General features: G+C 50.9%; 2 protein-coding genes across 4 annotated transcripts in view; one reads left to right on the top strand and one right to left on the bottom strand.

Moving 5' to 3' along the window:
* Positions 1-5,167: 5,167 nt before the first annotated feature.
* Positions 5,168-19,910, top strand: AIFM2 (AIF family member 2). Of its 3 annotated transcripts, none has more exons than XM_010951657.3 (10): positions 5,168-5,324; positions 10,918-11,108; positions 11,473-11,588; positions 12,845-12,964; positions 13,645-13,737; positions 15,326-15,434; positions 16,335-16,487; positions 17,668-17,868; positions 18,147-18,321; positions 19,653-19,910. In XM_010951657.3, exons 2-9 carry the CDS (start codon positions 10,931-10,933, stop codon positions 18,296-18,298), a joined length of 1,122 nt encoding a protein of 373 aa, XP_010949959.2. In that variant the 5' UTR covers positions 5,168-5,324; positions 10,918-10,930; the 3' UTR covers positions 18,299-18,321; positions 19,653-19,910. The 3 variants fall into 3 exon arrangements, with proteins under 3 accessions (XP_010949959.2, XP_010949958.2, XP_074230229.1); XM_010951656.3 differs by having other exon boundaries at positions 19,622-19,910; XM_074374128.1 differs by lacking the exon at positions 13,645-13,737 and having other exon boundaries at positions 19,622-19,910.
* The window catches only part of MACROH2A2 (macroH2A.2 histone), a 43,185-nt gene continuing 38,238 nt past the window's right edge, over positions 19,897-24,843 (bottom strand). The window contains exons 8-9 of the mRNA XM_074374129.1: positions 22,334-22,508; positions 19,897-20,690 (exon numbers count right to left, since the gene is read on the bottom strand). Coding sequence (XP_074230230.1) covers positions 20,525-20,690; positions 22,334-22,508 — 341 coding nt within the window. The 3' untranslated portion in view covers positions 19,897-20,524. The remainder of the gene's footprint in view (positions 20,691-22,333; positions 22,509-24,843) is intronic.

Here is a 24,843-nt window from a genome sequence, read left to right as displayed (position 1 = left end):
CTGCTCCTTACCCCACTGTCGCCTACTGTGTTTATCCCCATTAACGTCCCTCGGCTGAATAACTTTAATGTTGGCCAAATGGTAATTTTTTATTTTCACTTTTCCTCCTACATTTATTTGTTGGCATTCTACTGTAGGTAAAAGCTTTCCCTTCTCTCTATTTAATTATATCTGGGTGGAATCATGGATTCATACTTTATTTAATGGATTATAATTTACTATTATTATTATTTTGATACTAAAATTGTCTCTGTTGGCTGGTGAGAGCTCTTACAGAATAGCTTCCATGTTCTTTTGGCATCTCCCCGTCATTCTTTGAGTACTTCCTTCAAAGCAAACGTTCTAGACTTACCTTGTACTTTCCCTGGAATCAGTCATTTCTCCAGGGTTCTTTTTAGTGGAGAATTGTATTTAGTAGCAAAGATCTAGGTACTAGGTGTGCCTCTTACACTGAGGTGTTGCTGTTTCTAGGCCCTCTCAGTAGACAGACCTTACATCTATATTTATTTCTATCTCTGTATATTGTAAGCCATGAGTTAACACCAGTAGTTCCAATTTGATACCACAAGTTCAATACCACAAGATTCGTTCTAGCTCTCCCCTTCTCATATTGGTATCTCCTTCCTGTCAGTGAAACATAGCTCCATTATCCTCAATATGTTAACTGTTCTGCAATGTGGCCAATCTTCTGACCCCATCAGGCTGCCCCTGCCGCCCTGCTCTGATGCCCTTCTTATACGGTCCACCATTACTGCTCCGCACAAGCCTGCCTCGTGATTTGACTTCATTAAGAAGATAGAAGAAAGCCACCGTTGCTTCTTAACTGCTTCAGCCCAAAAGTAACACATGTCACTCCTGCTCATGTTCCTTCCATGAGAATTTGGCCCCAGCCAGAAGCAAGGGGTGGGGCAGGGATGGGAAATGTAATCCCTGGCTGGACAGATGCTTCTCAGTAGGACCCCTATGCCATAGAAGGGGAGAATGGTCTTTGTGGAGAGCTGGCTGGCTCTGCCAAGCTAGATCACTCATATTACTGAAATAAAAGTAGCTTTAGTGTTCAGACAGGTGCCAGAAAGCTCCTTGACCTGGGGAGGCTCTGGGGCCAGTAGGTGTGAGTGATGACTGAGCATCCCTCTCTGCCTCGTTCCCTCCCTTCTGGCCTCCTGGGCACTCAGAGTCTCTCCTTCCTCATAAGTGCAGTTTGCATTTGGCCATCCGGACCTTTCTGGCCCTTCTCTCCATGACCTTTTATCTCTAGCTCTCCTTATCACATGCCTCATTATCAGATTTCCTCAGTAAATGTCCAAGAGGGCAGATACCTGATTGTGCGCACCACCTTCTCATGCCTTGCTCCATCTGGGGCTGCCCCTTCAGAGGAGCCGTCCATGGTCAGGGTGGATTCATTTAGGCTGGGGGAGGAGCTCCAGCATGGTCTGGATTGCAGCTGAATCTGGGTGCTGTCAGCTGAAGCTGTGGAAGTGGGTGCAGTGAAGGGCCTGGGGCCACCAGAGTTTAAGGGATAGAGGCAGAATAATGGCCTGCAAGGGGGCTGAGAAGAGCCAAGCAGAAGCACAGGAAGAAAACCAAGGAGAAAAGTTTTCTAAGTAGAACCTAGGTCATCAGGAATCTGTTTTCCTCTCTTCTTTCTGGGCATATATTAGACTGCATCTCCTAGCCACTGGCACAGTTAGGTTTGTCCTTGAGTTCCAACTCCTGGGATGAGAGCAGAAGGGAGGTGTGTCACTTCCAGGCCCGGCCTGTAAGAACCTTCTACCCGGTTCCCTGTGCCCTGGTGGGAATGGAGGCAACCCTTAAAAGAGACCTTGGAAGCCACTCGTTAAAGCTGGCCTCTGCTGTCTGGTCCCTGGGTAACGGTATGGCACGGGCAGCAGCATTAACCAGTCCACTGGCCTGGTACTGATACCCAGGCAAGAAAGGCGCTTCTGTTGTATTTTAACCAATTAGATTGCGGGCTCTATTTGTCACAGCAGTAGACCCTATCCTCATGGATATAGTCTTTCCCTAGCTGGGAGCACTATGCCATACCACATTTCAAGGAAGAGAAGAAGAAACAGGGATTTTCCCCTGTTGTTTGAGGCTTATGAATTTAAGCTAAAACTACGGATGGAAAAGGAAAACACCAACCAGGCCCTTCAGATGAAGCTGAGTTGTCTCCTCAAGCAGGGATACTGCCTCTCTCTCGGCCCCTGAGTTGATCCCAGTCCCCTGGAGCTCCTCCCACCCCTGGGAGCCAGCAGCACAGTCACCGGCTGTCAGGGAACAGCCCCTGGCGGGGCTCTTCATGGCCGAGAGCCAGCAACACTTCCTCCTCTCAGACTCTGTGATGTTAGACAACCTGCCTGCCATTCCTCCTAATCTTTAAAGTTCCGTAGAACTACCAATGTTCAGCATCTGAGCTGTACCTCCCTACCACCTCTGGCACCTGGAAATTCAAAGACTAAAATTCCTTACTAGGCACAGAACCCTAATTTTCAGTTCCACAGCTATGCACACTGTTGAATGGGAAGACAGGAGTGTTGTGTGGTGAACTGTCTGGGAAGGGGCCAAGAAGGGGTGCACTGAGGCCCTCTCCCCTCTCGGATCAAGGGGTCCTCTGGTTGCCGAGAAGGTGTCAAATGACAATCAGACACCTTGCCTGATTTTCGTGTTTTGGGGCAGGTCCTTGACAAGCCACGTCTTGAGCCCAGTATGGGCCACTGCACACCTCTCTCCCCACCTCTCCCAGCTCCAGGTTTGTGCTGCAGTGTTTCCATTCTTTCCCCTGCACCCTGCAGATGGGAATCCTCTTCATCCACCTGGCCCAGTGCCTCCACAAAACTCCCCTTGACCTTCCCAAGCCCCATGGCTGTGTCCCTGCCATGGGCGGGCTGTAGTGCTCTTCCTCACCTCTCTGTCTCCCACAGGGCCGGGGCATGTGCCCACTACATTTCAGATGCTTGCCTGACTCACCATTGAGACTCTCCTTTGCCAGCTCCCTTAGGGGGCTGAAGGGCTGAAGGGCTGAAGGGCTTTCTGGCTTTAGGGTCGAGGCCTGCTCCTCTACTAGCTGTGTGATTTTGCCTAAGTTCTTAACCCATGAGCTTCAGTGTCCTCATCTGTGAAATGGAGATTAATAAAATTTAGCTTGGAGGACCCACATGCAAAGTAAATTTGAGAAGCTATCTGAAGACTTAGTTTGTGTTCAATAAATATTAGCTATTATGTTTCTAAGGGTACTGGTAGGATTGTTTCATCAGAAATGAAGCATTCTTGTTGCCAAGGGCTGAGTGGAAGGAGGAGTGACTGCTGAGTATGGGGTTTCTTTTTGGAATGATGAAAATATCCTGGAGTTAGATAATGGTGATGGTTGCATAGCCTTAACACCACTGAAGTGCACACTTTAAACAGTGAATTTTATGGTATGTGAATTATATCTTAATTTTGAAAAATCATTTTAACAAACATTAGTGAACTCCTAAGGAACCGGTACTGGGTTCAATTCCAGACCCTGGGGACTCAAAGTCTAGCAAAGTAAGGTCTCTGCCCAGAAGAGCTGATCAAAGGTGGCTGTGGCCCTCCTTGGTGTCAGAATTTAACCCACACCATACTTTCCTCTCGGGGTTTCAGGAAGAAAACAAGGAGATTAAAGTTATTTGGAAGTTTGTAAAGCCCAGGACAAAATGAAGGCTCGCTGCACCTGGAGCATCAAAGCCAACTCGTAGCTCCCTGATAGGTCCCTATGGGGCAGGGCCTGTGGGCTTTCTGCACCCACATTCTGGTGGCCTTGAGGGCTGAGAGAAGGAGGTGGAGACTCCCACACCTCTGACTACTCCCTCCTCCAGCCCGCATTTACAGGGCAGGGTGCCAGCTGGGATGGGAAGAGAGGCAAGGAGTCCAGAGAACTGGAAGATGAAGCCTGGGCTGTGTGGGCTAATAATGAGAGCGGGGTGCCCGGGGGAAGTTAGCAACTCCTCTCCCAGCTTGAGATGATTCTGGCCACCAGTGTCTTCTAAATGGAATTGATCATGACACTCCCTATATGAGGGGTACTAGATACAAGGCTTTTGATCACAGCTTTTGGAAAAGGTACAGAAATGCTACTTCTAGCATAAATGTCCATGAAAACTGAGAAGGTGAAGGGCAGTATTCAAAACAGCGTTGGGCTGAGTCAGGAAGCTGCCAACTAATGTAGTGTACAGCCTTGGGCAAGCTAATCCGCCTACATGAAATAGCTGTAATAAAAATGGCTGCTGTGTATTGGTTGCTGCTGTGTGCAAGGCACCATGCTAACACACTTCACATAAATGGGCCTGTTGAATCTTTTCTACAATGCTTTGTCACCAGATTGGCTTGATCCTACCCCCGGGTTGCAGCCTGCATCAGTACGTTTCTCACCAGGTCCAAGTCCAGGTGCTTTCTTTTTTGCTCTGGACTCTCTTTCTACCTAGTTTCCCCAGTTTCAGGAAGGCCTCCCGTTCCCCCATCTTTTCACCCTCAAACCTAACTCAGACATCACTCTTCTACTTAAAACCCTGCAGTGGCATCCCTTTACCCTTGGGATCACACGGACAGTCTTCACCAGGGCCTGGAGGCTTGTACCACCCTGCCATGCTGGGCCACTCTTTCCTCTGCTGTGATTGCCTCTGCAAAGCCCCCACTCTCAGTTCTCTGTCTTGTCTTGTCTTTGCACACCCTGAGCACCCTCTGCTTCCTCTCTCCCAGGGCTAACTCCTTCTCATCCTTGGAGAGAGGTCTTGGCACCCTTCCTTTGCCTCAAGTCTTTCTTACTGCAATTAGAGATAACATGTGTTTGCTGTTTAGTTATCTGTCTTTGCCTAGACTATCGAGGAAAGCAGAAAACATGGCTGTTTTGTTCTACATTTGACAATCCCCTCAGCGGCCTCCAACTCCCACCCTGCGCCCAGCGCGGTGCCAAGTGGGTTTGCATTCTTACTATTTATACGCTTGAAGGCAGGAGGCTGGTGATCCGCCGGAGGTGGCACATTCTGTGCCGGAGCCCGCGCTCTAAGAAACTGCGGCTGTAAAGGCGTCTGGCAGGAAGCCAGGCCGAACTTTGCGCAGCGTCTGAGGGGCTGGCGCCGCGCGGCCGGGCCTCTGCCGCAGGGGTCAAGTGTTCTGTGTTAGGGCGGTTCGCGCTCGGGTCAGTAGGGCCGGTGGCTGCAGTTCCCGGGGGGCCCGCCGGGGGCATCGCCGAGCCTGGAGGGCCGACGCGCCGAGTCACGCCGGTCCGGGAGGGGCCACCCGGCCGGCGGCGGCAACGGGAGCGACGGGCTGGAGCAGGAGCCGCAGGAGGCGGCCGGCAGGTGAGGGGGCGCGCCGGGCGGGCTCTCCGGGACCCCCGCGCCTGCAGGGCCCCTAGACGCCCGGAACAGCGTAGGAGGCGGGGCGCCGGAGTGTGGCCTTGGGAGGAGAGGGCTGTCGTCTAGCATGCGGGGCTCAGGCCTGCTCCGCCCCGGTACCCCCAAAACTCAACGGGGAGGTTTGCTCCCGGCGAGGACGGAGCAAACCCGGCCCCCGAAATCCCTGCTAAGTCTTCCCAAGTAAGCGCTCCCCACCCCCAAATTCCCGGAAGGCTCCAAGGATCGCCTTTGGATGGTGCAAGCTGCCGAGCGGGCGGACCGAAAACGATGTCGCAGGGCAGGAGGAAAAAGCCTGTCTCCAGGAGGAAAGTGCCGGGGGTTACCCAGTGCCCATAGACTCCGGGGTGCGCTGGGAGGTCCGCTTCTCCACGAAGCCCCAGGTTCCACGGCGACGAAGGTCAGAGGTGGCCGAACTAACTCTGATGGGACCGGGGGTGAAACCCAGGACTCCTGAAATCCACCGAGAACTGCTTTTAGCTCCTGATGTTGGGCGCTTTTCTTCCAACAGCACCCACTAAACGCATCTTGCCTTCCCCCTCCAACTAGACTCCCTTTGACCCTTGGTTGTGCGGTGAGGGTGGGGAGGTAAGAGGCTCTTGGAGCTGATGGTCCCGCAGGAGGATGGGCACAGGGCAGAGGGTCAGACATAGTTTGGGAAGTGGCTTCCAGGTGTCCCAGCTCTGCTTCTTATGTACAAAGGCCAACATATAAAATATATAAATATGTAAAATATCAAAGAGGTCTGCTTGGGTTCGTGTGTGTACCTGCCCCAAGCTCTCAGAGCCCTCGAAAGAGAACTGTGTGTAACTCTCACTTCTGGAGGGTCTCCATTTCAGAGGAGGTGACTGAGGCCCGGCTGCACCAGGCCTCGCTCAGTACTGCCCAGCCGCTAAGTGAGGACCTGGGCTGAGTGGATGCCTTCTAGGACCAGCCTGATCTTTGTGTCTGGTGGTGAAATGAGGAAACCAGAGTCCAGGCACAGGTGGTGAGCAGACTGTGGGGATGTTAAAGGACATTAGGTTCTGCTACCGGAGCATATATGACACCTGAATAAGCCTGTCTGCCCAGAGCTGCCCTCTCCTGGGGTGTGGAGGGACAGCCCCTCTTCAGTCCCTTTCAGAAATTGGTCTTTTGGGTTTTATTCTGCATGTGTTCCCTGGGAGGGCTAGCCATAGAATGCCCACTCTCAACCTGGTCCCTGGTGTCAGGCGAGGGAGGTCACCCACCCCTCTACCTTCCCCGAGTGGAGGGTGTGTTCATGCGGCTTTGAGTCACTTCAGGATCCTCTCATCCAGAACGGCCACTTTGGAAACACAGCTGTGGAAAACTATCTTCGGTGTAACCAGCGACCACTCAAATGCTGCGTGTTTTATTTGTAATCTCTATACAGCAATTTTGGGGCTATGACTATCCTTGTTTTGATCAGAGTCCATGTGGTTCCAGCTGTATGTCTTCCGAGGCATGGAAAGCCACAGCTTTGGCATAAATGTAACTTCCTCGTTTTTCAGTAGATTCCTAAAAGCCCTTTGTCTGTATTAGTGGAGAAAAATCCTCCTGGGATCAGGCTGGTTGTCCTTGTCAGAGAAAACGATTTACTTCAGTAAACCAGATTGTGTGTGTGTGTTGGAGGGTAAAGGTAAAATTACTTAGGAGTTGCTGGACAGTTAGGATTTGTTCTTGGGGACCTTTTTCTATGCTACCATTCCTGAATCTGCGCAGGTTTAGTTAAGATTCTCTGTGCTCACTCTCTCGGCTTGATGCTTAGTAAAATCAGATGGTGGGTTTGGCAGTTCTTCAAAAAAGTTAGATCTAGAGTTACCTTAGGACCCAGCAATGCCACTCCTAGGTATATACTCAAGAGAATTTTTTGTTCACACAAAAAGTTGTACACAGATGTTCATAGAAGCATTATTCATATTAGCCAAAAAGTGGAAGCAACCCAAATGCCCATCAACTGACAAATGGATAAACAAAATGTGGTCTCTCCATACAATGGAATATTACTCAGTCGTAAAGAGAAATGAAGTACTGATACAAGTTACAGCTTGGATGAATCTTGAAAATATTGTGCTCAGTGAAAGAAGCCAGACACAAAAGTTATGGAGTAGGCAGATGTATAGATATAGAAGGAAGATAGTGATTACTAGGGGCTGGAGGGAGGAGGGAATGGGGAGTGAATGCTGAAGGATATGGGTTTTTTTCTGAGGGGTGATGAAAGTATTCTGATACTAGATCATGGTGATGGTTGCACAACTTTATGAATGCGCTAGAAACCAGTGGATTGTACACTCTAAAATAGTGAATTTTATTTATTGTCTCAGTTATTGTTCCTTATTATAAGTTGGTTCCCCACCTCAGGATATTAAATATAGTTCCCTGTGCTATACAGTAGGACCTGGTTTATTTTATATATAATAGTTTCTGTCTGCTAATCCTGAACTCCTGATTTATCCACTTTCTCCCCGGTAACCGTAAGTTTGTTTTCTATGTTTGTGAGTCTGTTTCTGTTTTGTAAATAAGTTCATTTGTGTCATATTTTAGATTCCACATATAAGTGGTATCTTATGGTATTTGTCTTTTTCTTCCTAGTTTATTTCACTTAGTATGAATCTCTAGGTCCATACATGTTACTGCTAATGGCATTGTTTCATTTTTTATGGCTGAGTAATATTCGTGTGTGTGTGTGTGTGTGTGTGTATGACATATCTTCTTTATCCAGTAGTCTGTTGATGGACCTAAATGGTTGCTTCCATGTCTTGGCTGTTGTAAATAGTGCTGCTATGAACATTAGGGTGCATGTATCTTTTTGAATTAGAGTTTTCTCTGGATATATGCCTAGGAGTGGGATTGCTGGATCATATGGTAACTCCATTTTTAGTTCTTTAAGGAACCTTCATACTGTTTTCCATAGTGGCTGTACCAAAAATATAGTGAATTTTATAATGTGCGAGTAGTATCTCAATTAAAAAAATTAGATGGTAAGAGGCCTGCGTTTAAAAAAAAAAAACTTCATTATTTCTGTAAAAATGACACACTTATTTAAAATTATTCTAACAATACAAGAAAAAAAAAAGCTCAAAGAAGACAATGAAAACACCCAGCTAGAGACCACTGTTAGCATTTTGGTTTAGAGCACAGATCTGGGCAGACTGTTGAGGACTGAACTTGGGCAAGTTACTGAACTTCTCTCCAAAGTGGGGAAAACCCACCTACTCAATGCAAAGATGTTGGTAAAAGTGCGGTGGATGCTAGCTGTTGTCGTCATTACATGTATGTGTGTGTTTGTAGCTAGATGCTTGTGTCTGATGGCCCACAAGTGAGATTAGGCTCTACATGCTGTTCTATTACCATGGACAAACTCTTTTTTAAAGACTTTATATTTTTAGATCAGTTTTAGTTTTGTAGCAAAACTGAGTGGGAGGCACAGAGATTTCCTATGTGCACCCTGCCCCCGCACATGCATAACCTCTCCCATTATCCACATCACTCGTCAGAGTGGTACCTTTGTTACAGTGGATGAACCTACATTGACATCATCACCCAAAGACCATAGTTTACATTATGGTTCACGCTTTGTCTTGTGTAGTCTGTGGATGAGAACAAATCATGGATAAATCTTTCACATAAAAATTCATCCACTGTAAAACTGAATGTCTCCAGAATATTCCATTTTATGGGTGTGTAACAGTGTGCCCTGTAGTCTTCCTTTGGTGGAGGTTTCCACTGATTGATGGAGTCTCCCACTGATTGAGGCTGTTTGCCCAGCACTATTGCTGTGCAGAACGTATAATTCAACATCATCAGTTGCATTCAGGCATCTTGAGCCCTACAGAGTGTGTAGCTGGGAGTGCAGGTCCATGGCTTAAGCCAACAGTTGGGTGTCTTGTGAAGCAGGTCATGGCCAAGCAGAGGGGAGTCTAGTTGCCCTCAGGGGCCGGGTGAGGACTGGTGCTGGAAGAGCCAAGGGAGAGCCTGGTGTCAAGAGTGTTGGGGAAAGGAGGCTGCCGAGGAGAAGGGGTGGAGTGGGCTGGAGAGCTGCCAGCCCCGCGTTGCCCAAGTGGGTGTGTGAGAGGTCAGTGGAGGAGACAGAAGAGCAGACCAGGAGAGGCCTCAGGCAGCTTGCAGTGTGAAAGCACCTCCCCTCCTGGTACTGGGTGTGCCCTCAGGCCCCAGACTTCCACTTGGAACTCAATTTGCTGAGGAGTGTGCCTAGCTGGGTGAGGCCAGAGTTTACCCTTTGGGGGAAGCTAGTTAATCATCCTAGAGCGGGTGAGGGAGCAGAGGTTTCACTCCTTTGGCCAACCCACTGCCCTTCAGGCCTGTGCGGGGCTCGATGGGCATCCTCCCTGTGAGGGGTGCAGGATGGCACTTAGGCTGGAGTGCTGCCCTGGCACGACAAGCCCTCTGTGTGTGCCAGCCCCTTCGCCTGCCCTCCCCAGCTTGCTCCCTGGGCCCCTCCAACCCCTCCTTTCCTGCTGCTGGACTTCCTGACCTAAGCTTTTCCCTCTGTGGAGAAGACCCCTGACCCTGGCTGTTTTTCAAGGCTCCTTGAGCTTCCCTGAGTGGTCCATGGTGGACCCTCCTCGCCCTAACAAGCTGGATAGCCTCTCTTGGGCCTATGTCCCCAGCTTGGAAGCAGAGCTCTCTGGGTGTTTCCCTGACCTCCTTGCTGGCTGCTGGCCCCCAGGACAGGCTGGCACAGAGGGGGCCATGCTGAAGGGGCAGGTAAAATAAACCCCCTCCCTAGCCTGCCCGACTGCCTGCCACATTCCCAGGCCCTACTCGGCTCCTGGTGTCCCTTCCTCACCCAGGGCCCTCTTGGGTCCTGGCCTAGTTGGCAGATTCAGGCTGATGAACATTCGGGGGATCAGCTCTGGACAGCCTTTCCCAGGGCCTGCGGCAGTGAGTGTGGCACTACCTGCTGGGGGGCTTATTTTGGTTCCAGCCCTGTCACGTCCTCCTTTGTAAAGTGAGTAGAATGCACAAACCTGAGTGCATTGGGGACCAGTTAGCCAATGAGAAACAAAATTAAGTCTCTAACCTCCTGTGCCAGATCTCCCCTCCCTCACCCAGGTTCCCTTCCCCAGGGGAGACATTAGTCAGTGGGCATTTGAATACCAATGAGAACAGTGCCTGGAGGTCCAACCAGAAGCTGCCCGCAGAAGTGTGGGAAGATCTGGGGACCATCTTGAGGGCTGCTACGTCTTAGAAATCTCCTGTGCAAGGACATCACGAGGTGTTCTCTCCCATTACAAGGGGTAAATGGAGGCCCAGAGATGGGAGGGGTTGTGCCCATTGGATGCCTTGGGAAAGGGAACTGGATGGTTGTGGGGAATGAGGTGGAATTAGGATACCCCTTGTTCCTTTGGAATTTAATTCAAATTTTATAAAAATTGGAATTTCATTAGTAGATGATTACATACTTTAAAAAGATGGAGTCTTGGCATTCAAGGCTTTTCTTGCCGTGGCCCACCTCAGCCCTCCCAGCCCTTGAACCCCCCTGAATCTGATGTGGTCTCTCTTCCTATCCCCACAGTGCCTGGTCTGAGATGGGGTCCCAGGTATCGATGGACAAGGGAGCTGTGCACGTGGTGATCGTGGGCGGGGGCTTTGGCGGGATTGCGGCCGCCAGCCAGCTGCAGGCGCTGAACATCCCCTTCTTGCTTGTGGACATGAAGGACTCCTTCCACCACAATGTAGCAGCCCTCCGGGCCTCCGTGGAGAGTGGTAATGGGCTCCTTTCTGGGGCTTTCTTTGTGAGAGTGGTTTTGTCACCACTGTGGGTCAGAGGTGGTTTTCTCCATTTAGGGCAAGGGGCCTCAATTCCACCATTAGACAAATTCTGGAGCATCTTAAGGTCACTGGTCTTAAACAGCTACCATATCAAGGCCCCAGAACTCAGAGTATGAGCTTCCCTGAAGACCTGGGGCTCAGATTGGTGCTTTAGGGGTTAGCGGGTACCCAGGGGTGTACCACTGCCCAGCTGTTTGTCCAAGGGCCCCCCTATTGGTATGCAGCTCAAGAAAGTTATTCTGGCTTCCTGTGGGCAGCCTAGGTTTACACTGTGACTTCCTCTGTGTCTGTTCCCCAGGATTTGCCAAAAAGACATTCATTTCCTACTCAGCGAGCTTCAAGGAAAACTTCCGGCAGGGCCTGGTGGTCGGGATAGACCTGAAGAATCAGACTGTGCTGCTGGAGGATGGCGAGGTGAACCCAGAGGGGGGTGACCATCCTCAGCTGGCATCAAGGAGGCCCCTGGGACATGGATGCTGGTGGGAGGACTCTTGGGCCGGTCTCCTTAGGGGTGAGGGTCCCCCATACCCGCCCTGTGCCTGGCAGATAGCAGATCCTCCTGAGCAAAGGCTGGACCCCAGCAGCCACAGGAGAGTAGTGCAGACATTTGTGGAGTCTTTCTTGTATGCCAGGCACTGTCTTAAGACTTACATAATCTCCTTCAATGCCCACCGTGAGCCCGTGAGGGAGGTGGAATAGCCTCAGTGTACCCAGAGGTAAAGAAGCTTGCCCAAGACCCCACAGCTAGAGAGACTCAGCTGGGGTTTGAACCCAGGCAGTTTCACCCAGAGCCTACTCTCTGAAAGCCAGAGTCCCAGGGGGCCACCTTGCTGTCTAGAATCAAAGGGTGGGTTCCACGATCCCACATACCCTGGGCTGGGAAGTCATGGGGACAGAGGTTTTCTTCCCGCAACTCTGTATTCCTGAACCCCAGGATAAGCTTGGTGCCCGGTGTGTTCCTGTGGGACCAGAGCCCCATCAGTGAGCTGCCTCCAGCCCACTCGTCGTGCTGAGGGTCACCTCCAGCCTGGCCCTCTACTCTGTTCAAAGTTAAGGGGGGATTGGACAAAGGGGCCTCAATTCCTGTTCTCAGTGAGGATGCGGATTAGTGTGAATCAATCCTCTTTGAATTAATGTTAGGGCTGTGAAATCTCCAGATGGAAAGACTACTGAGAACTTCCTTGTCCTGTGATTTTGGGTCAATGAGGGTGTCTCAGGCCTCCACAGGGGAAGCAGGGGCTGAGCGGGATACAGATCTTCCCGTCCCCCACCTCCCATCAGAGCAGCTCTAATTTGGTCAATTTATATATTTAGGCTCCAAACAGGATTTCCTTTCCTTCTTCCTTCCCCCCACCTTTTTTTTTTTTTTTTTTTTTTTTTTTTTGAGGAAACAGGGGAAGTTTCTTCTAAAATAATGGTAATAATAGGGAGATTCTAAACTAACTCCACATTGGGAGCTAGAAACCTGCTTAGTCCCCACAGGTCGTTTCCTGCTCCCTGCTTCCTTGGGTATTTCCTGGGTTCTAATGCCACTTCTTGGCCTAACCAGTTGATAGGTTTGCTCCCCTCCAAGGAGGCCTCCTCCTCTTGGTGCTCCCTGCCCGGTGGAGCCTGGGTTGGATGCAGAGGCCCAGGCCTGCCCTCACCTTTCTTTTCCTGGCCCCTTGCAGGCCCTGCGCTTCTCACATCTCATCCTGGCCACGGGCAGCACCGGGCTCTTCCCGGGCAAGTTTAACCAGGTTTCCAGCCAGCAGGTCGCCATCCAGGCCTATGAGGACATGGTGACACAGGTGAGCTGCCTGCTGACTGAGGACGAGGCAGTGAGGGCAGACCAGGCTGGCCCCCGGGAGAGCAGAACAGCTGTCGGGGTGCCGTGTCTGGGGCTGCAGCAGCCCTGTAAAGGTGGGGAGTTTCCAGGAAGAGGCTCTGGGGGAAGACCTTTGGACCTGTCCTGAAGTCTGGACATGAACACTGAGACCTGCTCACACAGTGATTGGTGTGTCCCCCCACTTGTCCCCTGGGGCCCCCGTTTGCACGGTGCTTTGGTTTTGTAGAGCAGGCTTGGGTCCGTGTCTCAGCCAGTTCTCAGGGGGGTCTGCAGAGGGGATCTGGAGACCCGGAGAAGGGTCCCCAGGGGGTGCAGCTGCGTGCCTGAGGCCAGGTCTGAGGAGCCTCTTGTGCAGTCTTGAGCAGACATTAGAGTGGAGGTTAGGAACCCAGCCTTGAACTCAGACCTGGGCCAGGGACATCTGCAAGTGGGCAGGTGGTGGTACCTGCCTCTTGGCGCTGTTGTGAGAGTCAAGTGAGAAATGCAGGGAAACACCCAGCAAGAGCCTGGTCCTGAGGAAGCACGTTTGGACTCTGAACTTGGAAAAGGTTCTCTGTGCTTCTCTGACCAAGGAACCCACTCCCAAGGCTGAACCCCGAAGCGGGGTGAATTTGAGGGTACGCTTTCCATTTCCTCCTCCAGGTCCAGTGCTCACAGTCCATTGTGGTGGTAGGAGGAGGCTCTGCAGGAGTGGAGATGGCAGCAGAGATTAAAACAGAATACCCCGAGAAAGAGGTGGGCAAGCGGCCTTGGCGCCGAACTCCCAGAAGCCGGCTTCTTTTTGTCTGACGAATGTCAGAATTTTCTCAGGGCCTGGGAGGCAGCGCTGTGTCAACATAAAGTGGAAGTGTGTGTATCCCGTCTCTTGCTTTCTGCACTGGGGGATCCCCAAAAGTCCCATTCTGCCGGGAAATCTTCCTGGAGAGCCAGGGTGTGTCTTAGTTCAGTGAGGGGTCCTGTCCTCTGGTCCAACCCGGAGGAGCACACCCAGGGTGAATACCTTGTGAAAAGTTGACCCCTGTGTCCCCTGCAGTGTTCCGGCCTTTGCAATAGAAACATAGAATTTGATTACCTCTTTTTGCTGACAACCAGCCTGGTCAAAGATACTCTCATTGGTGTTTTGTCTGGGGCAAGCAGCAGCCTTTTGGTCTTGAAGACAGTTGCCCATGCCCTGGACAGTACATAGGGGGGCCTCACAGTGCACCCCTCACAGCCCATGCTGAGGAAGGACTGTCAGCACTGCCTCTGGCCCACAGGAGGGTATCCCTGCTCCCTTTTAGTGATGGAGGGTTAGAGAACCTGCTGGCACCCTGGAGAGAAAGGGACATTGGGGCAGGTGGTAAAGGCCCCGCTGAGGGCTGAGGGCTGAGTGATGATCAGCAGTTGTGGGTCCTTGAGGCAAGAGCTTGCCTGCAGCTGATGTCAGATTGGCTTGTGGGAGCCACAAGGAGCTGCTGGCTGGTTCTTTTTCTCTAGGGAGAGGCAGATTGGTTTGAAAAGTAAGATCAATATGGGCTAATTTAATTATATGGCTGTCTCTGACAAATTATTGGACATTATTATGAGTGGTTGATGTAGAAGTTTATTAATTTTGATTTATGGGGTAAAGACCAGCCTGAAGTAGTAAATAACTCAGTATAACTTTTGTATGTTTATAATTAATAGACAAATAAGAGTAATAGTAGCCACCCTTTATTAAGGACTCAGTATATGCTGAGTTACATGCTTTATGCATATTTTCTCATTTCATCATTATGAAATTCCTAAGAGTGTGAGCCACCTTACTGAGTATCTGGGAGATGTCCAAGTGGGTATCTGAGATGGGATTTCAATCCAGGTGGTCTAATTTCAAAGCCCAAGCTTTGAACATCACTTTAGGCTGCCTACACTTCTCTGTGCTGACCCAGACAGCTAACAGACATGCCTGGAAACACCAGTTTTAGAACCAACTTTTAATGTAAATGTCAGCCTGATTTACAGTTAGAATATCAATGGCTTCTGTATAGACTGTATAATTATAAGTGCCCAAGGATGCTTGAAAATCGTTTTCCGCATGGCCCTAGGTGAGTGTGTGTTGTGGAGCACGGGCACATCTGAAAGAATCCTACCCTAAAGATGCGGGCTCCAGCCCAGCTCGCCATTAACTGGTTCTGGCATTGGGCAGATTACTTCTCTGGGGCTTCAGTTTCCTCACCTGTAAACTGGAGGTGTGGGAGGAGGTGGGGATGGAGGTATGGGAGTGGGGCTCATGTGTTTTCAAGACTCTTTGTGTGAGCACAGGACTCAGTGGCTCCTTATCTGCCCTGTGGTCATTTGTCCCCAGGTCACTCTCATTCACTCGCAAATGGCCCTCGCTGACAAGGAGCTCCTTCCCTGTGTCCGGCAGGAAGCCAAGGAGATCCTGCTCCGGAAAGGCGTGCAGCTGCTGCTGAGTATGTGCAGGTCCTCCCCTGACCTGGCAGTCACTGGCCCTGGCCAGAGGGTGGCCACGCTCACCCCCGGGCTCTCTGTGTCCCGCAGTTAGGCAGCAAAGCCTGTCTGGCCTTGCCGTCCAGCTGGAGGTGTCTGTCCCTGGGCAGGGCAGAGGCCCCGGCATGTACGGGATTTCCCTGTCATGGAGGCAGCACTGTCTGGCTGTTGCTCTGGACACAGGACAGGTGGTAGCCATTTGTTGAATGGTTTAAAAAGTCATATAAAAGATTTGACCTGAATTATGGTATCTCTTTGGTAGAGAGAATAGGTATTTTTGTTTGTATTTCAAGGGTGGTGATGAGTGTGGCTTTTGTCCAGAGCAGGAGGGAAGAGAACTATCCAGCATGTTACGGTGGGGCTCTAGGCCCAGTGGTGTGAACCCCTACTCCCTCCCACTTCACGGGGCTCACCTGCAGGGAGGGTGAGGTGTCTGCTCTGTGCGAGCCCCCCGGCTTCTGGGCTCCACAGGAGCGGCTGTGCAGCACTATGCCCACCTGCATTCCGGACAGCGAGGACCGTGGGCTGGCTGTCGACTTCCCTTGCTTTTCCCTGTTGGTGGTGGGCCTGGCGGGCTCATCTTGCCTGGCGAGGCTGGTGGAGTGGACATTCAGGGAGGCGTGGTTGAAGTCTTCCTCGAATAGCTTTTCCCAGAACCTCTTGGGAAACTCAGCCGCACTTCCCCAAGTTGCTTCTTAGAACTTTCCTCGCATTGGGTCCTTTGGGGCCAGAAGCCCAGATTGTGCTTCTCGGGGCAGCAGAGCGGACAGGTCTCCAGCCCCCAGGCCAGCTCTCGCTTGGGCCCAGCCTTGGTGATGTGCCCACCCTCTGCCAGCCTCCTGGTCACAGGCCTCCCCTGACAGGTGAGCGGGTGAGCAACCTGGAGGAGCTGCCTCTCAATGAGTATCGAGAGTGCATCAAGGTGCAGACGGACAAAGGCACGGAGGTGGCCGCCAACCTGGTGATCGTCTGCAATGGTATCAAGATCAATAGTTTGGCCTACCGCAGCGCGTTTGGTAAGCAGGAGGCCGAGCCGTGGCCCTCTCCCCAGGCTGCCTTCTCACTCTCCAGCCCCTGAGAAGGCCCTGCAGGCCTCTCCCCCGGAAATCAGTGCCCTGCACTTCCCCCTCCATCCCAGCAGCTCATTTGGTCTCTTCTGAATAGTAACAGTAGACTTTAAATTCAGGTTCCGGTCCACTCCTGCTGGGCTTCCCTCAGCTATGGTGATGTGGCTTAACCCACTGTGGCCAAAGTGACCAGACTCTTCCAAAATCGGGTCCTGCCCCCTTGTGGTGAGAGATGGGAACAGATATCAGAGAGGCAAAAAAGATTGGTTTTGTTACTTTCCTTAGAACAGAGATACAGAGGAAATTCCTGGGTCAGGCCTTTGTCTGTTCACAGGTGTGCTGCTCTTCCCAAACCCTGATCCAAACATTTGGCCACTTGAGCTTGGAATGATCATGGGGAGTAGGGCAATAATGTGGCCTCATGTTCTTAAAGCTCGATATTGAACTATTTAGCTGACTTGGGGTGAGGGGAGCTGGGCTGGTAGCTCTACCTGTGACCTGGAGGCCCTGTGGTGGCTGTGTCCACAGGTCCCCATCAGTTACTCCTGAGTATGTTTGCTGGACGAGGAGCTCCTGCTAAGTGTCTGGCAGGAAAGAATTATCCAATCCCAGAAGAAGGAAGCTAGTCCAGACCATGTGTGGGGCTGGGATCAAGGGCTTATAATGTACAGAGATCCCAGAATTTAACACCTAGTTGTCCTAGTGTTATATTTTCAAAGATAAATTCTTTTAAGTCCCTTAAAAAGAAAAGTTTATCATTTATTAAAGCCCTGTATTTATTTTAAAAATCTGATCCACGTTCCGAAGGAAATTAAGATTTGACTAAGTTCTAACTTAATCATCGTAAGTGAATCATTGTTAATTGTGGTGACTTATAAAGAGTTATGTGCATTGTATGAAACGACACTTGCTGGTCTTTCTGACCAGTTTACACCCTGGAATAGTAAGCTCACCTGTGCAGGAGGAGTTCTGAGGTGGGGACTTCAGGCAGAAATAAACCAGGCGGGAGGCTTGCCTCGTGAAGATGTGCCTTTGGAGGGTGGTTGGACCAGCCCATCTTCCTCACGTTCTGGTGGCCACTTCCTATGGCAGCTTAGATTCTTGGTTTCCGGCTGGTTTTGCCTGGCAGATGACGGACTGGCCAGTAATGGTGCCCTGAAAGTGAACGAGTATCTCCAGGTGGAGGGCTGCAGCCATGTCTACGCCATCGGTGACTGCGCTGACGTGAAGGAGCCCAAGATGGCCTATCATGCTGGCCTTCATGCCAATGTTGCCGTGACCAACATCATCAACTCCATGAAGCAGAGGCCTCTCAAAGCCTACAGGCCAGGTCAGGAAGCCCCACATGTGGTACTGTTTTAAGAGTTAGGGTTAGACATGGTGAAGCCTTTGTGGGCTTGACCGCTGGAACAAACTCTCAAAGCTGGGGACAGAAACCTCCCCCCTGGGGCTCTAGATAAAAATGTCAGGGACGTGCCTGCCTTCCTGAAAGCCTCATGCATTTGCTTGTCCTGACACCAAAGGCCCCAGGAAGGGTTTGTGCTGTGGGAGTTGCAGGCCCCTGAACAGTGAGCAGGATTCTAGTTTGTGCTCATCTCTGCTCCGCAGGTGCGCTAACGTTCCTCCTGGCCATGGGGAGAAATGACGGTGTGGGCCAGATCAGTGGCTTCTACGTGGGGCGGCTCATGGTGCGGCTGGCCAAGAGCCGGGACCTGTTCATCTCCTCAAGCTGGAAAACCATGCGGCAGTCTCCACCCTGATGTGGAGGCTGGGCGAGAGACAGGTACCACTGCTGCCATTGAATGGATTTCTTGACAGATGGTACCCTCTTGACAAATGCCAAAGGGCAAAATCTCTTCCTGGAGTAAGATGCCAGTGATGTACTGACCAGAATCGCAACTTACAGAAAACCAAAAACGGGGGAGGGGGGAGTGAGAGAGAAAGAGAGAGAGAGGAGGGAGAGAGATTGTCATTAAAAAGGACATCCCTAAAGGAGTCTGTCTGGGTTTTAAAAGGTCGGCTTGCACTTGTGCTCGCTGAAGGGTTCACTTGGTCCTGAGGAGGGCACAGCCCACCTTCTCCACCCCAGGCTCCTCTTGGATGTGTGTGTGTGTGTGCACGCACTCACGGAGTGTAGCATTCAGAGCTCTGAGCAGGGGAGGGAGCTCAGTCTCTTGGTGGCAGGAAAGGTCTCCCTGTCTGTGAGGGCAGGAAGGAGGGTCTGCACATGGACACCAGCCAAGGAAGGGGACCCGAGTGGAGAGGCGGCCTACATCCTAGTCTCTCCCATCTCATCAGGAGGTGAGGAATTCTGCAACACTCAGGTTGTTAACTGGAGCCTAGTTTTAAACTGCTGGTCCCTACAGTCTTTGAACTTCATGAGACTTTCTATATTTCCATTTTTAGATCCTGAATATATACCATAGGTTACACTTGAAAAGAGTTAGATACAATTTCCTCCTGGTTATTCCATCCTAACGGAGAGTGAGTTTTTACAAAGCTGACAGGTGAAGACGGAAGCCTAGCCTGCCAGCTGCCAGAGGTGTTTCAGGGAAGGCAGCTGAGTTAGCATGATCGTTGGTGGGTTGCCCTCTGGCTAGTTCAGGGAGCGGGGCGGGGGGGTCCAGCATGTGAATCCACGTGCTTCCCAGCTACGATCACAGGCAAATTTTTAAGTGATAAAACTCTAGCTGGTGCTGGGGGCGGGGGGCCCCGTGGGAACCTTGGTGGTTCTGTGCTTCTGGTTTTCTGGCCGACCCCAACGTCACTTATCTGGAGACCCAGCCATGTGGTAATAATGCCTGCAACCTGTCAAGTTAAGGTATAAAAATGACTCCTCTATCTGGGAGAGGACTTCCAACCAGGACAAGCTTATTCTGGACCACATGGTGATATCTCTATGGCAGAAGTGGTTGACGAATTCATCTGAATAAATTCAGGCCCTACTCCTGCCCACCCTGCCCCTCTCCATCCACTTTTAATGGTAGCCGCTGGGTCCTTGTCCTTGGGATACCAGCCTCACTAGGGTTCTTGGTCTGTCCTGTCTGGGCGGTGGCCCACGTCTGTTCCATTTTGTTGCCCAGGCCTAAGTGAGACCGTGCCTCTCTCCCAAAGGATGGCCACCTCGCGGAGACTTCACCCAGCCCTCCGTTTCTGTGGACTGCGGCCAAGCAGGCTTCCTTTCTGGGAGCTGCTGCCTGAGGAAAGCAAGCCATTCTGTGCTGTCTGACCTGGGGCCCAGCATAGTGGGAGTCTCAGCCCCACAGCGACAGGCCTTGTTCTAGTTATAACATTCTAGAAGTTTCCACTCATGGGGACACAGTTCTCCAAACTGAGGAAATGTTGCAATAAAAGAATATTTTGTAAGAAAGACACTGGATCTTTTATTTTTTCTTTTCATTTTCTTTTTCTTAAAAAAACAACAACAAAAAAAAAGCCTGAAGCAAAACCTTTGTGGGAGTAGTTACAGATATTACAGGGGGAGGGGTGGGGGCACTGAAACAGGAAAGAAAAGCACCAGTGAGATGCCTTTCTGATTTTCTCCATCACTGAACACAGACAGCCAAAAAGCCCGACTCACTTTTCTGCCCTCTTTCCTTGCAAAAAGGAGAAACAGAAGATTATAAGAATTTCGAGAGGATTTTTGTGTGTGTGTAAAAGTCAATGCTATAAATCTAAAACGAAGTCTGTTTTTTAAAAAATTTCTAAAACAACAGGAAGAAAACACATGGAAAGAAACCCCTCGTGGAGACCTGGTTAATTATGGACTGAGGCTCTTTTTAACGAGAGTATAAAATGCAGAGGGCTCTTCCCGTGGGCAGGACCTGCTCCAGCAGCCTCTGCTACCCACTTCCCTTTCCGCTGCCCTCCGCTCCCCTGCCGTCACCCCTCCTCTCTCCTTTTAAGCAATGAAACCCGGCTCCTGCGACTTTGATGCTCCTGACTCCTGTTGGTAAGCGTGGCCCCGCCGGGCGGGTGTGGGGCGGCTACTTGGCGTCGAGTTTGGCCATCTCCTGCACGTAGATGCCGATGCTCTCGCTGTCGAAGAGCAGGAAGTAGACATTCTTCAGCGAGGATGCACTCGAGTCGTCAAAGTGGGCCGAGATGGCTTTGAGGGTCACCTGGGCTGCCGTCTGTTTGGGGAAGCAGTTTCTGCACCAAAGGAAAAGAAGAGCCGGTGTCACTTTGGTCCCCAGGACCCATGGTGTGACTTTGCCCTCAGCCTGGTATAGGGGCAAAGTGGTTCCCTCTTATCTTGGCACCAGGCCTTTGTTCCTATCACTGGTGGTGGGGGTCTCACCATGTGCAGGCTGGCCCACACATGATCCCCTTTGACCCTAGTCAGAGGGACATCCTGGGAGGGGGCAAGCAGGGGACACTGTCCCCACTTTACTGGTGCCATGCTGGCTCAGAGAGGCACAGTGGTTTTAGCCATGGTCATAGTGCTATCTGGGGTGAGTGGTACCCTGTGCTTGAACCTACTTTGCCTGACTCAAGTCCAGCTGAGCTTTACAACCACCAACTCAGCATTTAAAACACCTGGTCTTCAAGAAGGCAAATACAGGTTTTATTAGCTCCTCAAAACTGGTTTACATGCAAAACAGATAGTTTCTTAAAGGGCAAAAAATGTATGTTCAAAAATACGTCTTCATAATTCCTGATTCATGCACTTCACGTTCCTCTCGCTAACCCTTATGGACATGCCAGTGTAACTTCAGCAGTGATGACTCTGGGCAAGGCCTAAGCCCCAGGATGCAATGATAGAGCTGTCCACCAGGGACACGGCCATCAAGGTGACACCCCTGGTCATTTGGGATCAGCCACTAAGTGCCCTTGGGCAGGTCCAGGATGGGCCTGCCTGATATGAATTCTCCTCATTGGGCTGTAGTGTCCAGCCCAGAACATCCCTGCACGTGGTCCCAGCTACATAGAGAATTCAGCTGGCAGCGCCTTTGGGTCAGCCTGCGGACCCAGCGCTGGTGGCTCAGGTTGAGACAGGACCACCGCAGGAAGCTAGACCTCGTTCCTTCTCTCTTTGCCTTCCCGTAACTCTGCTTCCTGCAACAGAATGTCTTCAGAGTGTAAATCAAACTATGCTACGGAGGGGCCTCTCTTGAGAGGGTGTTCCAAATTAAAGCAATAACTCGCTCTGGCTGTGAGCATGAGGAGAGAGGCCATGCTACATGTGAGGACAGATAGCCTCATTATTTACCTGAAATATTGCTCCTGTGCTCAGTCGGGGTCTGTGGCAATTAGAACAATCATTTCTCCTAACCCCTCAAAGCAATCCCATGCTGAGAGCCTTTCCCTTTTGTGGGTGTTTGTCAGAGCCGCAGTCTCAGGGCTCCTCCAGCTGCAGCCCCAGAAGACCCTGGGGATTCTGAGGCAGCAGGTCTGGGCTGGGGTCTGAGACTTGCGTCCTAACCTGGTGGGGTCACTGCTGCTCATCTGTGGACCACACTTTGAGGAGCAAGCACCTTGAAGCCTGGTGTTTCTGATCCTGTGTTCTAGACAGGGACAGGGAACGTAGGCTTTCAATATGGCAGGCTTTCAAAAGAGGACTTTACCTCCCTCTCCTCCTGGAAGCTGCCTTTCTCCAGTTGTTTTAAAGGATGGAAACTGGCTTTCTTGCTCTATCACCTGGTCAATGTGCCTGGGTATGCTGGCAGCCCTTGGGCACATCCTCTGGGATGGCCAGACTGGATTGACCAAGTTGGGGAGCAGCTGGTCCCCAGGGAGAAGGCTGGACAATCGGACCCAGCACCCCTGCCACCTGCCTGGGGAGCGCATCTTACCTGCCGCTGGGGAAGGGCGGGAACGCCACTGACTTCAGCTTCTTGTCCTCTGCCGCTGACAGGCAGTTTTTGATGGTCTCTTCAAGCTGTTCTTCACATTTGTCGGAACCCCACTGAGGGATGTGACAGTGGATGACAAATTTGGCTGCAAGTCCGCTGGACTGGCTGACGGCAGCTGGGACAGGGGAGAGTAATGCCGCAGGTTATTTCCTACATCTTCACCTTAGCCAGGGGGTTAGGCCGAATCTCCTGTGTCCCTCTTAGAGGCGTGGGGGACGAGGGCAATAGAGAACTTGGCCGGACAATGTTCGGGGCTTCTAATGAGGAACATACATTTACTGGAGAGTAGGAGCCACGCCAGAATTACTTTTGACAGCAGGCACAAGCTTTGGATAAATGCGTTTAAAGCTGATGTGACAGTATGTCACACTTTCACATGGTCTGCCTTCTGGGCTATTCCTAATCAAAGGTTCACATTGGAACCGTCTCTGGTGGCTGTGGGAGACCAAGGAATGGCCTCCCCCAGATGTCCATGTCCTAATCCTGGAACCTGTGAATGTTTCCTTACGTGGCAAAAGGGACTTTGCTGATGTGATTAAGTGAAGGACTGTGAGATTGGGGAGGTTATCCTGGACTATCCACATGAGCCCTAAATGCAATCACATGGGTCCTAATAAGATGGAGGCAGGGAGGGCAAAGGTAGGAAGAGGAGCTGTGACGATGGAGCAGAGGTTGGAGTGATGCATCCAGGAGCCAAGGAATGTGGCGGCCTAGATGCTGGAACAGGTAAGGAAGTTCTCTGAGAAGCAACCAGCCCTGCCAGCACCTCGATTTTAGTTTAAGACTCACTGAGGACTTCTGACCTCCAGAACGCTAAGTGAATACATTTGTGGTGTTTGAGGCCACTAAGTTAGTGCTAATTTGTTGTAACAGCAATTAGAAATGAATACAGCAGCTTCTAAAAAATGGACCAGCCCTCCCCTGTCACCCACACTGAGATCCTGACTTGGCAGGTCTGATGCAGGACTTGTGCCTGGTGATTTTAGGACCTTCTGTAGATTGAGAACCGCTGCACTTGGTTGTGCACCCCTCAGTCAGGGATTGTCTTTTGATCATCTCTATATGCCCGAGGAGCCTGACAGGAGCAGGTGTTCAAAATGGGTTGTGAAATTGGATTATGCCCACCTTGTCTCATAAGTTCAGTTCATATTCCTTGCTTTTATTTTTTACTCCCCCAAACCTATTTCCCATCAGCGACAGAACTGATAATGAGGAGCTCTAGGTAAGTCCCTGTGGCTGTCGATCCCCGCAGGAGAGGTTTGGTCTGATCCACTGGCCACTCTCCAGTCCCTTGGGGCCACTTTGGCTGCAGCCCTGTGTTGCTGGCCCCTAAGCCACCTACCTAGTGGAGCTGGGGCTCTGTGCCACTCAAGGAGCCGAGTGGAGCAAAGGTCCCCAGGTGCCCAGCAAAATCATCATTCACTCCCAAAGCCTGAGTCTCCATCTCTGCCACCGGCACCACCCATCAGTTTTCCCCTGACTCTCCCATTCCAGGCCCGTCTGCTTCACTTCCATCGCCACCTCCCACCCCTGTCTCATCCAGTGTCCCGGCTGGAATCAGGATGCATCTTACAATCACTGTGGGCCTGGATTGAGCTGAGTCCTTCCAGAGAGAAGTTGCATTTGCTTCTATGTCAACTGGGGACCCTACCAGACCCAGGTCACATCCCATTAACTTCCCTGCTTGGTTTTTGGGCCTCACTGGATTTGGCTGCAAATCCACAGGAGTACCAGCTTGTGGTTCAAATTTCTCCCACCAAGTCTGCCCAATGCCAAGGTCAAGGTATAGACCTGCTGCCCTTTCTGCACGGTGTGTTCATGTCTTGCTCGCTCTTAAACTGAACATGTCCTGGTTTTATGTGGGGTCTCCTATTAGACACTCCACCTTGGAAATTGATTCTTTCTTACAAGCAGGGAATCTCTTACAACCGATGGTGTTTTGGAACTAAATGAAATGTAATGTTAGACCCCGATGAACTGTCTCCCCTCTTCCAGATTCACCCTCACCAATCCCTTCTTCCCAGGGAGCTGCTGCTGACTGGCCCTGAATACTTAGCCCTAACAGATGGTGCCTCAATTTCTTAGCTCATACTTGTTTTCTGCAGCCCTCTCCTTCCTTCTAGATTTACTTCCATTTCTCCCAGTGAGGCCTCTGTAGTCCTTTCAACAAGGGTCTGTGGACTTCTGACTCAACTTCTGTCTCTCTGAAATCCTACATCTTTCACCCTCTGTCTTGAACAATAACAAAGTAACATGTGGACTTCTTGGTTCACAGTTTTCCCCTTAGTGCTTTGAAGATACTTCTTTTCCATCTCCAAGCATCCTTTGCTGCTGCTGAGAAGTCCACTGTCAGAAGAACCATCTTTAAAAAAGCTCTGCCTTTCCTTAGGTGGCTTCTCAGGTTTCCCTTGATTTTTGAACTTTGGAAATGTCACTATGATAGGCCAGTA

Source organism: Camelus bactrianus, chromosome 11, assembly GCF_048773025.1.
Source record: "Camelus bactrianus isolate YW-2024 breed Bactrian camel chromosome 11, ASM4877302v1, whole genome shotgun sequence".
Classification (NCBI taxonomy): Eukaryota; Metazoa; Chordata; class Mammalia; order Artiodactyla; family Camelidae; genus Camelus; species Camelus bactrianus.
Note: the sequence above shows the minus strand (reverse complement) of the source record. Positions and strands in the feature narration are given on the sequence as shown.